This window comes from Podarcis tiliguerta (genome assembly GCF_965153285.1).
Source record: "Podarcis tiliguerta genome assembly, chromosome: 2".
Lineage (NCBI taxonomy): Eukaryota > Metazoa > Chordata > Lepidosauria > Squamata > Lacertidae > Podarcis > Podarcis tiliguerta.
In genome coordinates, this window is record NC_139535.1 from 98,332,704 (window position 1) to 98,347,809 (window position 15,106).

Here is a 15,106-nt window from a genome sequence, read left to right on the forward strand (position 1 = left end):
TGGTTGTTTTTTTAAAGGAAAAAGATATTAATATTCGTATTTTTCTCTATGGAACTTATTAACATTTATTTAATAAAGAAACCATACAATGAAAGTGCCATCTGGGAGAGAGAAGTCCACAGCTTGGGGGCTGCCACAGGGAATGCCCCTCTCCTCAAAAAAACTTATGAGAGCAATGGAAGTACAGTTGTACCTCGGTTTTCAAGCGTCTTGGAAGCCGAACATTTTGGGACCCGAACGCCAAAAACCCAGAAGTAAATGCTTCCGTTTTCAAACGCGCCTCAGAAGTCAAACAGCTTCCACTGCATGTTTTTCCATTTTCTCCACTGAATGCTTGCAAGTTTTCTGCGGACTTCCCACAGGTATCTTGTTGGTTACTGTGAGAACAGGATCCTGGGCTTGTTGGCTCTTTGGCTCTTTTATGTTCTTACCAAGAACATAAAGGTAAAGGGTAAAGGGACCCCTGACCATTAGGTCCAGTCGTGACAGACTCTGGGGTTGCGGCGCTCTTCTCGCTTTACAAACCGAGGGAGCTGGTGTTTGTCCGCAGACAGCTTCCAGGTCATGTGGCCAGCATGACTCTGGCGAACCAGAGCAGTGCACGGAAATGCTGTTTACCTTCCCGCCGGAGCAGTACCTATTTATCTACTTGCACTTTGATGTGCTTTCGAACTGCTAGGTTGGCAGGAGCTGGAACCGAGCAATGGGAGCTCACCCCGTCACGGGGATTCAAACTGCTGACCTTCTGATTGGCAAGTCCTAGGCTCTGTGGTTTAACCCCCAGCACCACCCGCGTCCCTACCAAGAACATAAACCACTACTAAAGCCAACGGATGAGAGGGTTTGTGGGGAAGGAGGCAAGCCTTTCAGATATTTGCTTAGGGTTTTAAACACTAGTGGTGTGAAACATCTTCAACTGGGCCCAGAAACAAATGCAACTGATGCAGCTGTTTTAAAGCAGCAATTATGCAGCTAGCATGCTTGTCGTATGCTTACCGGGTATGACCTTGTCAAAATAGAGGGCCAGCAACATATATAAAGTACCGTCAAAAACCAGGATATATGTGCATGGTTCATGCATTAGGCTAGACAAGGTGAAGTTTCCTCCATATTTTTGAGCATGGAGAATCTGTGGAGGGAAAGAACAACGTCTAAGTCCCCGTGGGTCAAAACTGGAGGAAGAAAAGTTTGAAACGGAATTAGCCCCTCGCTGCCTGCCTGTTGTTTAAAAGCTAGCCCCACGTAAGCGAAGCATGGGTCACAGTTAAGTAAAATAGAATAGAATACAGAGGAGCACCTGTTGTATCAGTACAGTCATACCTCGGGTTACAGATGCTTCAGGTTTTGTTTTTTCAGGTTGCGAAACCCAGAAGTACTGGAACAGGTTACGTCTGGGTTTCGGCAGTCGTGCATGCGCCGAAGCGCTAAATCACACTTTGCGCATGCGCAGAAGCACTGAATGGCAACCCGCGTGGGTTGTGAACGCTGCGGATTGCGAACATGCATCCTGCATGGATCACGTTCGCAACCTGAGCGTTCACAGTATACAGATTTCTGTACATTCACTCTCAGAATACCTTAAGAAGAAGAAGAAGAGTTTGGTTTTGATATCCCGTCTTTCACTCCCCTTCAGGAGTCTCAAAGCGGCTAACATTCTCCTTTCCCTTCCTCCCCCACAACAAACACTCTGTGAGGTGAGTGGGGCTGAGAGACTTCAAAGAAGTGTGACTGGCCCAAGGTCACCCAGCAGCTGCATGTGGAGGAGCGGAGACGCGAACTCGGTTCCCCAGATTACGAGACTACCACTCTTAACCACTACACCACACTGGCTGTAAGAGAGGCAAATGGAAAGGGCAGGGATTGCCCAACACACTTTCCTGCATAAAGGAAAGGGTAAATGGGTGCTCTCCCCTCAGCTCTCCATGTGCAGAAGCCATCTGGACCAGAAGCTTCAGTACTGGTGACAGGACAACACCACTGCACCTGTGGGCAGCAGGTTAGTTTTGGAGGCACAGGGCATGTCATGTGGCACACACAGCAATGTCCTCCCCTGCTTCGCACTCTGCATGGCAGCACTGGCAGAGGAAGAGGAGTGCTGGGGGAGTGCACAGCCCCTGGCAGTGCAATCCTGGTAGGGTGCCATCGCGGCTGCCCCCCTGCAGGTGGCATGCCACGCCCCCTGGGACGCGTGCCAGCCCTGCCCCCACCAGCTCTCCACCCCCCGGTGCCGGAGCATGAAGCTCTGCCACTGCATGGCAGGGGCCAGCCCTGGAAAATGCCCGTGCTACCATGATGGTTGGGATCTTTCTCCACCACAGGCGCCAACTCTATAGGGCTGAGGTTCCTTCAGCCCCCTTCACAAGTCTGTTGGGATGGGGCTGAGCCCCCCCCCCCGCACTAGGCTTCCTCCCACTATTGGCCTCCTCCAGGAGGTGTCACTAGGCAGGCTGAGCGCTAACAGTGCCACCCCGTTTTGCCCCCTGTTCCACCCTCTGCTGCAGCCCCAGGCTGAGGGAGAGGAAGCTGCAAGCCCCAGGGCTGAGGCAAGGGGCAGCCAACAGCTACACCTTTGATGGGAAAGTGGGGGGGGGGCATGGTTTCTACCATTACCCTGCTGAAGAGAGTCATCAGGAAGGGTTAGGCTGTGCTGTGGCATTCGTCGCATCAGGTACAGGGGCAAAGAAACAGGTGCTCTGCTGTGAATGTGACACACAGAGAGCAGGAAAAGAAGCGGGGGGGGGGGCTGCAGGCCAGCATGGTAGGGCAGGGTGGGGAGAACTGACAGGGTTTCACTTTCCTGTTTTTGAAAGGACAGAGCTGGCCCCCTGCCTCCATGGTCAGCCTCCTCCCAGCCCAGCATTCGTCACATGCGCAACAGGCCCCACAATGTTGGGCACAACTCGGCACCTCTGCTCTCCACTGAAAACATGCCTGAAAATCAGCTTCACCAAGGTTGGGGGGGTAGAATGTTGTTTCCATCCCAAATAAAGCACAACACCCTACCTTTGACAGTTCAACACCAAAGGCGAAGGGGCAGAAGACACTCAAAGTCCATTTCAAAGCTGCAGGAACTAAATTGATCAACAGAGCAATGCTGATGGCTCCAAAAGTAAACATGAAGAGGAAGACAACGAATGAAGTGGTCCTAGGCTTCTTTACGAGAGAACTGACCATGAAACAGAAGCATATCTGAAAAACAGGATACATACAACCAGTTAGCAGGAATTGAGTTCGTTACTATAGTGGTACCTCGGGTTAAGTACTTAATTCGTTCCAGAGGTCCGTTCTTAACCTGAAACTGTTCTTAACCTGAAGCACCACTTTAGCTAATGGGGCCTCCTGCTGCTGCCTTGCTGCCGGAGCACAATTTCTGTTCTCATCCTGAAACAAAGTTCTTAACCTGAAGCACTATTTCTGGGTTAGCGGAGTCTGTAACCTGAAGCGTATGTAACCCGAGGTACCACTGTAATTTAAAGAGATTGGATTGCTATTGAAGTAAGTCGTGCTTTGAGCAGACTCACTAAAATCAACAGACTTAAGTACCAGTATTTTTCGCTTTATAAGACGCACCCGGCCATAAGACACACCTAGTTTTTAGAGGAGGAAAACAGGGGGGGGGGAAATATTCTGCATCTGAGGCCTCTCCCCTCCTTGTGCTATGCATTTGAGCGCTCCTGAGCCTTGCCAGGGGCTGCTGATGCCGCAGTTGCTGCTGCTGCTTCTAGCATGTCAAGGGGCTTGCGAGAAATAGAGCCAGGCAGCCGGCTTAGGGGGCAGCCGGGCTCTGAGGAGGGCTCAAGAGAAGCCCAAGGCAGCTGGGGAAAACAAGAGGAAGAGGAAGAGGAAGGAGGAGGGAGGATCAGGCTAAGGAGCCGCTGGTCCGCCCGCCCGTAAGGCTCCCTTCCGTCCCTCATCCTGCATCGCTGGGAAGGCAGCACAACAAGAGGCTTTGCACAGCTCTCCCTCTTGCTGTTCTGGCTTCTAGGATAGCTGCGCAGCCTGCATTCGCTCCATAAGATGCACAGATATTTCCCCTTACTTTTTAGGAGAGAAAAAGTGTGTCTTATGGAGCGAAAAATACGGTAAATTGGTGGTCAAATGGCAAATGCAATTCAATGTAAACAAGTGAAATTGAAACGTGTCTGGTGGGGGCATATTAATTTTACATATATGCTCATTAGGTTGCCAGTAACCTCCACAATCTGTTACATGGGGAGGTTGTGCACAAAGGGCTACAGGGTGGAGGAGAGGAAGTCCCATTACACAGGCAGATATCTACTCATGCATTGTTGGATGTCACTTGAAACCCGTCCACATTTTTTATTTCATTTTAAAATTTAAAATAATGTTAAGAGATACAACAGTGAGCAAGCAGGGCAAGTTCTTCACCGACTGCCTTCTTCAAACACAGGACCATTTCCCCAAAAGGGAATATTTAAACCTTTCTTATCCTGAGCCATTGTTGGCATAGTGTCTCAAGAAGAGGACCAAATTGTTTCTTTGCCCCATAGCATCTCCGAATTCCTTCCAACAATCCTCAGAAGGATGTTTGGTGGTGGTGGTGGTGGTATTGTTTAAAAAAGATAAAATCTGGAAAAAGGCACAGTTGGCTTACCCTAAGTTTCTTTCCAACTGTGTACAGAGGGCATCCTGACTCAGAGGACAACCCACAATCAAAATGTAGGAGAAAATGTTACAGTGGTATCTCTGGTTATGAACTTGATTTGTTCCGGAGGTCCGTTCTTAACCTGAAACCATTCTTAACCTGAGGTACCACTTTAGCTAATGGGGCCTCCCACTGTGGATGTGCTACCTGCATGCGATTTCTGTTCTCATCCTGAGGTAAAGTTTTTAACCCGAGGTACTACTTCCGGGTTAGCGGAGTCTGTAACCCGAAGTGTTTGTAACCCGAGGTGTTTGTAACCCGAGGTACCACTGTATTTGGAATGTGACAGCTAGCATTCTGCTGGCTTAACTGCAGCCAGGCCTGTGTCTGAAGCATGGGGCCAGAGTCTTGTTTCCCCCATAAAGTTCCGGGTTGGCTGGGAGGCATGAGATGTTCTTGGCATGAGAATGTAAGTCTGGCAGAGTCCTGGCAGGGAGCCCCTGGCCAGCTTAGCCCTCCAAGGCCTGGGGCAAAGTACTCAGCTGCCCACCACCTCCACAGGCCTGACTGCTGCCACCCCCCCACCCCACCCCTGAATTAAGTACTTTATAGAATAAAATTCACATACTCACACATGATATACCATAAAGGAAGAGCATAAAGAATACTGCAGGAAAGGTGCTTGCAGTCAAATAGGAAATCATCAAGGGAAATGCCAACAGACAGGACAAAATCGCAACGTACACAGCATACAGCAGACCCCAGGATAGCCTATGATGGAAAAATCCTGTTAGTCTTCTTGACAATTTGAACTCCGGCACGTGATTGGGATAAAGGCTATGCAGAATGAAAGATGACAAAGACGACACGCAAAGTTGCGTAAGTGAGAAATTTGACATCGAAGCATCCATGGAAGTTTTCTTTTATGACTGGAAGGGATCAAATGGTGTGTTTTTAAACTTTTATTGATAAATACAATACTTACAAACACAAAACAAAACAAAACACAATACAAACTTATTATACACACATACATACACCTCTCAACTTAGATTACAAAAAAAGAAAACTAACTAACTAACTAAACATGCAAACATAAATCTTGACTTCCCTCCACCTCTGTGTGGCTTCCTTTATTTCTTTTCTTCTTTTCGCTGTGTTATCAATATTATTTTTGACTATCTCATCTTATACCCATTTCTTCTTAATTTTTTACTCTATAAGTTTCATTCATTGCATATTGATATATTAATACCAGAACAATGTTTTTTGATGTATTCCTTCACGCAAGTCCACTCCTCAGTTTTTGGTCTGATTGGCCTCTTACCACTGCTTTAAGTCTTGCTCATTCTATGTACAGTGGTACCTCGGGTTAAGTACTTAATTCGTTCTGGAGGTCCGTTCTTAACCTGAAACTGTTCTTAACCTGAAGCACCACTTTAGCTAATGGGGCCTCCTGCTGCTGCCTTGCTGCCGGAGCACAAATACTGTTCTCATCCTGAAGCAAAGTTCTTAACCTGAAGCACTATTTCTGGGTTAGCGGAGTCTGTAACCTGAAGCGTATGTAACTTGAAGCGTATGCAACCTGAGGTACCACTATATTCACAAAATCCTATTTGCCATTCTCTTACTGAGGGAGTTTTTTTTCTCCTGGAAGGGATCAAATGTTTAGGCAGATGGAACCATGCTCTTCACCCTTGCTAATGGCAGCTGATGATGTAGAGTAAGAAAGGGGAAATAAACAACCCAATGGCAACACAGCCAAGGTAGGAGTACCAGAAGATTATGCTGAGGGAAAAGAACTCAGGTTCCCATTTGAAGCAGCTCCTCCATGTTCAGTGTTTTCTAATGACCTAAAAGTGCCCAAGGTGGCAACATTTCCAGTCCAATCTCTATTATGATTAAGGAACTATAGTCTAAAATACAAAAACTCAGATCTAGGGGCCTCGTATCATTCTTTTATCCTTTTTCTCATAGGAAGCCAATCCCATAGCTCACCAGAATGCTGTGTCTCGTAGCCCCATTGTCTTCATCATCTCCTTCAATTTCCGTTTTTCTCCTGAAACATTTTGTGACAAGAAGTACAAAAATGGAGAGAAGCACAAGACTGTAGCCAGAAAGGTCAGGTTGTTTCCTAAGCTATCTGAAGGAGTAAGAGAAGACGATCTCATACGGATGCCACCAAGAGATTTCATTTCGTCCCAAACAGAATGATTGGTGATCAGCTAAAAATTAAAATTAAGAAGGCAACAGTGTTAGAAAAAAGTCGTTGAACAATTCCATAACAGTTCTGGAGTATTTCACAATTCTCATTGCCACATGAACCTGTTGCTTATCCCCGTTTTGCAGACATAGCTCAATGGCAAAAAGGTCTTCACATGTCGCCACTCTGGGCAGCTTCCAACAAATTATTAAACCACAATACTACCAAGAAGGCCCTCTGTAATCTCACTTCTTGCCAGTGCTTTTTTTCCTTAAAAAATGTTTAGGGGTACTCTCATTTTGACTCAAGAAAATCACCATTTTATATTTCAAATCGGGGAAAATAAATACAGTAAATGGACTAAAGTACAAAGATTCACAAAATGTTTAGGGTTATGCATACCCCTGCATCCCATCCCCCCCCCCCCCGAAAAAAGCACTGCTTCTTGTAATGAGGGAATTTCCAGAAGGCCCTTGGAGCTGGATCTCAGGGTCCGGGTTAAATGATGGAGGTGGAGGTGCTCCTTCAGGTATACAGAAGGTATACATTTAGGACTTTGTTTAGAAGCAGAAGTTGAATTGCCTCCTAGCCCTAGAATACATAGATGCAAGAAAATCTAGGCTTGGGCAGTCACAAAGCAAAAGGCCTTGTGACAGAGAGCCCAGCTTAATAAAACTATAAGGGACTCGTTGACAGTAAAAAGCTCCTGGAGAGCAGGCTGAGCGCTTGCAGCTGGGCCTGGGTGAAGTTTGTCAGACTAGACCAGTGTTTCCCAAAGTGGGCAATACTGTTAGGTTGTGGGTGATTCTTCAAACAGCTCTTGTTTATTCACAGGCCAGAACAGAACTGAACTGAAGGGTTCAGTCAGCCTGGTTATATAGAGTTCCAGTACAATGTAACTGTAACAATTTTCTAAAACTATCCAATCACTGAACGTCACTTTCGATCCCTTATTTGCATAACTATCTACAGTATCCCCTTGCTGGGCCAGGGTGAGAACTTCAGTATATAACAAATACCACCCCCTGGGGGGGCACTGGGACGATCCAGGGGGGCAGTAGAAGCCTCTGGTGCAATTGGGGGGATACTGAATAAAAATAAGGGAGCAGTGGAAGCATAAAGAAATAAGAGGAGAAAATTCTGAAAAACCATTCATGCATGTTTCATCTGTTGTGCAATGATGCTTATCGCCAGGTTGGGCACAGTTGTGGGGTGGCAACAATGCCTTCCCTGGATCCGGCGGTTGTGCTGGAGGCAAGGGGGTTTCCCAGGCTTCGGTGAACCCTTTTCAGCTTCACCCAGGCCCAGGAAGTGGATCGCAGCTTGCCTGCTTGCCTATTTATAACATCAAGCTTCAAGGTGTCTTATTTACAACAGCATCTTTCTTTACTGTGTTGTAGGACGTAGGTAGAAATATAGATGCATAAAAGAAGGCAAATTTATCACTGCATCTTTCTGTTTGTTTGATTAAAGACGGCAAATTTCCAGGGGGCAGTAGGCCAAATAAGTTTGGGACCCTCTGGACTAGACTATATAAGCTTCAGGGATGGAGGACCTATGACCCTTGAGATGTTGCTGAATTCCAGCTCCTGTCTTCCCTCATCGTTAGCCATGCGGGGCTAATACAAGTTGGAAGCTAACAACAATCAGTGGACCACAGATTCCCCATAACTGACTCAGCTGAGGTCTGGGAGCTGCTAAAACAATTTGTGTCTTTCATTTCCCAGATGCTTGTGAACTGCGTGTTTCACTTAATCTGCCCTACCTTGTTATGAGGGGATGTGGGTGGCGCTGTGGGTTAAACCACAGAGCCTAGGACTTGCCAAACAGAAGGTCAGTGGTTCGAATCCCCGCGACGGGGTGAGCTCCCATTGCTCGGTCCCTGCTCCTGCCAACCTAGCAGTTCGAAAGCACATCAAAGTGCAAGTAAATAAATAGGTACCACTCCGGCGGGAAGGTAAACGGCGTTTCCGTGCGCTGCTCTGGTTCTCCAGAAGCAGCTTAGTCATGCTGGCCACATGACCCGGAAGCTGTATGCCAGCTCCCTTGGCCAATAAAGCTAGATGAGCGCTGCAACCCCAGAGTCGGTCACGACTGGACCTAATGGTCAGGGGTCCCTTTACCTTTACCTTTTTTACCTTGTTATGAACTATTGCTTGTTTCTGGATTGAGATTTCCCTTGTGTTTCTGATCCCAGTGTCCTTTCGACCTGGTTCTGGATGGAGTTACTCCACCCTTTCCCTGAAAATTGAGACTCACCTGGCCTGATCAGGACACCTTCCTGATGGTGAATATGCAAGAGGGAAAGTAAACAGTTTTTAATGGTACTCAAGTGTACAGTTGTTACTCATTTATTAATGCACAGTCCAGATGTGTTCCTTCAAGTTGCAGAGGGTCTATTTCCCCATATATACAGAAAGCTGGAGCCTGGAGCTGTTGTATTGTCAAGAAAGCAACTCAGACTTAAGGCTGGGCTTGGGTTAACTTTGTTGTCAGACTTCCACATTTTTATATTACATTTAATATATATCTTGATAGGGAGACTAATATGATACAGCAGTGTAATGCCTCAAATAATAAAATAACGCTACTTACTTCAATAATAGCACTGTCAATGCTGGACTGCAGTGATAGAAATCCTTGAAACCAGTATTTTGGATTTTTACAATAGTCTGATGTATAGTTGTAACAGTAATCTACAAGCAAGAAGATGAAGACGTGGACAGTGTGTTATATGCACATTCTATTAGGTTCCCTACAGTCAGGGAAGCATTGAAAATGTACGGTAATTAAACCAGATTTAATCAGAAGGGAATATCAAATGTTCCAAAAGATTCTTTGCTCGGTAAATCCTATGAAAGGTCTGAAGGAACATAATTTAAAAGCTTTCCAAAAGTATCCTAATCTGAAATTTTCTTTGGATTTTGACATTCTGAATTATCTGGTCTCATTTCTGAAGTAGGACATATATGTTAGAAATGCTTTATCACCTCCTATTCCACAGGGTTCTGGCCTAAAAGTTATGCATGCTCAGAGCAGGGACAGAGGAGAGGAGCAAGTAGATGAATATGTGTGCATGACTACTTTAAATATCTTCCTACATGAAGAAAAAGGAGCAGAAGTATTCGATTATTTATAGGTCTATATATAGGGACGCGGGTAGCACTGTGGGTTAAACCACAGAGCCTAGGACTTGCCGGTCAGAAGGTTGGTGGTTCAAATCCCCGTGACGGGGTGAGCTCCCGTTGCTCGGTCCCTGCTCCTGCCAACCTAGCAGTTCAAAAGCACGTCAAAGTGCAAGTAGATAAATAGGTACCGCTCCATCAGGAAGGTAAACGGTTTTCCGTGCGCTGCTCTGGTTCACCAGAAGCGGCTTAGTTATGCTGGCCACATGACCCGGAAGCTGTATGACGGTAATCGGCCAATAAAGCGAGATGAGCGCCGCAACCCCAGAGTTGTCCGCAACTGGACCTAACGGTCAGGGGTCCCTTTACCTGTACTTTCAGGTCTATGTATAGGATAGATATGCAGCTGTCCATTCTACATTAAAAGCTTACTCATCTTTATTAACTTAACATGTGGGTCCAGGTCTGCACCCGATTGCACAGTACACCTATGAATATATAAGAAATGGAATGTAAATACAAAGGCATATTGGATTTACCGATTTCTTCAACATTAGCGCTTGGAGAAACCACTCTAGGATAAGAAAATCTGAGTCGATAAGAAGTGTCGTCCTGAAAAATAACTCCAACATATTCATAGTCATCATCATCATATTCATTCTTTTGCGCGGCTTCCATTGCATTTTCATCTTCTACCGGTTCTACTCTTACACCTTTAGTACAAAAAAATTGCAGTTACTATATGAGCCTCCATACAGAGAGACTGAGTGAGAGAAATGGCTTCTTGTGTAGAGGCTGCAAGCAATTCAAGTGTATCATTATGACATGGGCATCTCACAAGATTATAGAGCTTAGGACAAACTCGGCGCTCCATATGTTTTGGGACTACAACTCCCATGATCCCTAGCTAACAGGACCAGTGGTCAGGAATGATGGGAATTGTAGTCCCAAAACATCTGGAGAGCCGAATTTGCCTATGCCTGGCTTAGGATAAGGAAACCACAGACAACTTTGCATGCTGCAATCTCACTCCCTAACCACCTCCCTCTTGCATGCCTGTGGGAAGCTGCCAAAGTTACCCACTCCCCCCCCCCAAAAAAAGGTGTAGCCAGGGAGGCCAAAACACTGGGGTTCTCTGGTGGTCCCCTGTCCCCAGTTGAAGAAACACTGTTCTGCTGTTGACAGATGGCCTGATTCTTCAGAAGAGGTCTCAATCCTGCCTGAAAAGGGCTGTTTGACAGGGGAACCCTCTGCTTTATTCACTCTGGGGGGGACAAAAGGGTACTCTGCACATGGACAAAGGCACTCATTATTTGCCTATCTAGATCACACTCCTGTCATAGAAAACAGCCTCCAGAGCTTATCCATTTTCAACTTAAGCCTTTCTAAAGAAATAACGTAGCAAAATGTTTTAATAGATAGTATATACCTTTCATGACAGAGGTGGTTTTTACTTTCTCCATGATTTCCATTGCCATCTTTGTTCTTGGAGTATACATGATTCTAAGTTCTGTATAATTGAAGGAAGGATCATCTAGTTGACCAAGGAATGCCTGAGGTATTTCATGAGCTGTCTCAGAGAATATCCATGCTGTTGATAGGTAAAATGTGAGGAGGAGAACCAACACCGAGAACCACTCCTAGAAATAACAAACAAGTCACCGACTGGAACAATACATTGGATGTTTTAAGCTATGAGAATGTTTTTGTTCCTATGGGTTCCTATGGTTCCATATATAAAGTTAAAGGTAAAGGTAAAGGACCCCTGGGTGGTTAAGTCCAGTGAAAGGCGACTATGGGGTTGCAGCGCTGATCTCGCTTTCAGGCCGAGGGAGCCGGCGTTTGTCCACAGACAGTTTTCCGGGTCATGTGGCCTGCATGACCAAACCGCTACTGGCAAAACCAGAGCAGTGCACGGAAACGCCGTTCACCTTCCCGCCACAGCAGTACCTGTTTATCTACTTGCACTAGTATGCTTTTGAACTGCTAGGTTGGCAGGAGCAGGGACAGAGCAACGGGAGCTCACCCCGTCGTGGGGATTCGAACCACCAACCTTCCGATCAGCAAACCCAAGAGGCTCAGTGGTTTAGACCACAGCACCACCTGCATCCCCATTTCCATATATAGTGGAAAGGGGATGAGGGAATGCCCCATGCCCCTGTTGAAAATTAGCATTCTTGTACACATGTTCACGAACATGCACATATCTATAACCCCACAAATAGATTGGATTTGCCCATAAAGGTAGGGTCACTCCTTGAACAGCTAGAAAAATAGAGCTGAAGCTTTTTCTGCTCAGAAAAGCATGGGCAAACGTCTGCACAGAAAACATGTGAAACATGAGGGCCTTCTACAAGTGGGCAGCCACTGCAGAAATGGCTTCTTCTCATACTGCCGCCCTCCAGACCTCTTGAGACACACAAAGACGGGCCTCAAATGATGATCACAGGGTCCGGGTCAGTTCATATGGGGAGAGGCAGTGCTTGAGGTATTGCGGTCTTGAGCCATATAAAGCTTTTATAGGTCAAAACCAGCACTTTGAATTTGGGCCCAGAAACTAATTGGCAGCCAGAGCAGTTGGACCAGGAATGGCTTTATATGCTGAAACCTTCTTGCCCCAGTGAGCCACTGAATTCTGCACCAGCTGAAGTTTCGGAACAACTTCAGAAGCAGCCCCAGGTATAACATATTGCAGTAATCTAACCTAGAGCAGAGAAAGCAGAAGTTAGGCTATCCTGGTCCAGATGGGCCACCAGCTGAAGCTGATGGAAGGCACCCCATGCCACCAAGACCACCTGAGCCTCAGGTGACAGCAGTGGATCCTCAAGCTGTGTACCTGCTCCTTCAGAGGATGTATAGTTCCACCAAGAGCAGGCAGCCTCCCATTCATCTAATCTAAGGAACCACCCACTAACAGTGCCTCAGTCTTATCTGGATTGAGCCTCAGTAATCCAGTCTATTACCAAAGCAAGGCACTAGTTCAACACTTCTACTGCCTCACCTGAAGATGTAAAGGGGAAGTATAGCTGTGTGGTTTTGACTGTTTTAAAATGACCATTACAGATCTTCCTGTTTGGTTAATCCTAGCTTTCCTAGATTCAAGCAAGCCTTTACAGCTCTTAGTTTCCAGATGTTTTCATTGGCTATGACTGACGACCAAGATTATCAGATTTTCCCGGCGTAGCATAGATGTATTTGGGGGAATATGTGGATAGAAGATCTTCCACACTACATTTTATTTTGTCCTTTGTACCTGGAACTGCATTTTAAATGTGTAGAATTTATTGGGGTTACATTCAGAATCCATCAAATAAAAGATTTGTTTTCTGTTGGCAGATCTTTTAATGACTTATAAGGTATCTCTTTTTTTTGTACTGACTTCCGTAAGGATCTGGGTGAAAGAGTTTTCAAGGCACAATGATGCTCTGATATTTATTTGAATTACTCATAGTTGTTTTTCCTAATCCTTTGTTGTGTTGCCTGTTTGTTTTTTAAAAAAGCTTTTTAAAAATCTATTTTATATAAGTAGTATTTGCAGTATTTGCATACCATTGAACTTGTCTGATTTTTGGAAAGGCCTTTGTTTGTGTGAAATACAAGCCTGACTTGAATTGGAGCCAAGGTGGTGTATTCCAAAATCAACTTACTACACTTATGTAACCCCTTAAAAATTCTGCCAACTTTTTGCTGTTCCAGCCAGGATAGTTTAAGGCTTGTAACAGAGAAATACCTCTCCCCCCATCTTTTTAAAAATTTATTGCAAAAGCACAATTAGAACCATGTCTTTTACATGTAAGAATATATTGACAGTGCTTATCACAGTAGCAATGCTATACTGAACAGAGCTTTATCATTACAGTGGTACCTCGGGTTACAGACGCTTCAGGTTACAGACACTTCAGGTTACAGACTCCGCTAACCCAGAAATAGTACCTCGGGTTAAGAACAGCTTCAGGTAAGAATGGACTTCCAGAACGAATTAAGTTCTTAACCCGAGGTACCACTGTAATAGCAAATTAAAACTAACAGGAGAAGAGGATGAAAGGGAGAAGTACTGCAGCTATCTTTAAGTTAAGAATTAAGTAAAGGTAAAGGGACCCCTGACCATTAGGTCCAGTCGTGGCCAACTCTGGGGTTGCAGCGCTCATCTCGCTTTATTGGCTGAGGGAGCCGGCATACAGCTTCCGGGTCAGCATGACTAGGCCGCTTCTGGAGAACCAGAGCAGCGCACGGAAACGGCGTTTACCTTCTCGCCAGAGCGGTACCTATTTATCTACTTGCACTTTGACATGCTTTCGAACTGCTAGGTTGGCAGGAGCAGGGACTGAGTGACAGGAGCTCACCCCATCGCGGGGATTCAAACCACCAACCTTCTGATCAGCAAGCCGTAGGCTCTGTGGTTTAACCCAGAGCGCCACCCGCGTCCCATAAGTTAAGAATTGAGTTTCCCCTAATAAGATGTATGTTGTTGGGTTTCCATATCTTATGCTTTATTACTCTAGAATGAAATTAAGAACCTCGGTTTCTCAATGAATTTATTGTCCTTCCATCTGAACTTTCTCCATATGTCAGTGGTTTTCAACCAGTGTGCCATGGTACACCGGGGTGCCTTGAATGATGGTCAGGTGTGCTGCCAGGGGCGGAGGGAAGGGCAGCCTGCCCAGGTGTCATCACTGAGGGAGGTGACATTTGGCACCCAAGCCTACCCCAAGCCATTGGGGGAAGGGGCGGAGGTGCACCGCCTTGCCGGCGGCCGGCTCCCTCTCCACCCCACCCCGCCCAGGAAACAGCCCGCCATGTGCAGCTTGCTCCACCCCCAATGGGTGGCTCACCACCTGGGACACTCGCCACAGCGCCCCCCTGGGAATGCTTGTCCCTCTCCCCTGGGACATTCGCCCCGACCCCATGGCCCCGCCCCCGGGTGCACAGCATATGCGACGCTCCGGGTGCCGCGGGCAACATTGGCCTCTGTCCCTCTTTCCTTCCCTCCCTCCTCTGATATCCTCTCGGGCCTTTGCCTCCCAAAGGCTTGCATGGCTGTTTGTTGCAGCAGCTCTGGCTACAAGCTCCCCAGGGCAAATGGTGGCTCTGGGGCTGGCCAGGCAGCTCTGTTTGGGGCAGGCGGGGCAACTCAGAGACCAGGGGCAGCGGCGACTGCAGCCTGGAGGACTC

At 46.5% G+C, this 15,106-nt stretch overlaps 1 protein-coding gene across 3 annotated transcripts in view; it reads right to left on the reverse strand.

The window, feature by feature from the left end:
• The window catches only part of LOC310671379 (ABC-type organic anion transporter ABCA8-like), an 88,103-nt gene that overhangs the window by 42,605 nt on the left and 30,392 nt on the right, over positions 1-15,106 (reverse strand). For all 3 annotated transcript variants that reach the window (XM_083427264.1, XM_083427262.1, XM_083427263.1), the window contains 7 exons: positions 11,364-11,574; positions 10,474-10,647; positions 9,405-9,505; positions 6,605-6,831; positions 5,239-5,377; positions 3,004-3,189; positions 997-1,129 (listed from right to left, as the gene is read on the reverse strand). In XM_083427264.1, coding sequence (XP_083283390.1) covers positions 997-1,129; positions 3,004-3,189; positions 5,239-5,377; positions 6,605-6,831; positions 9,405-9,505; positions 10,474-10,647; positions 11,364-11,574 — 1,171 coding nt within the window. The remainder of the gene's footprint in view (positions 1-996; positions 1,130-3,003; positions 3,190-5,238; positions 5,378-6,604; positions 6,832-9,404; positions 9,506-10,473; positions 10,648-11,363; positions 11,575-15,106) is intronic.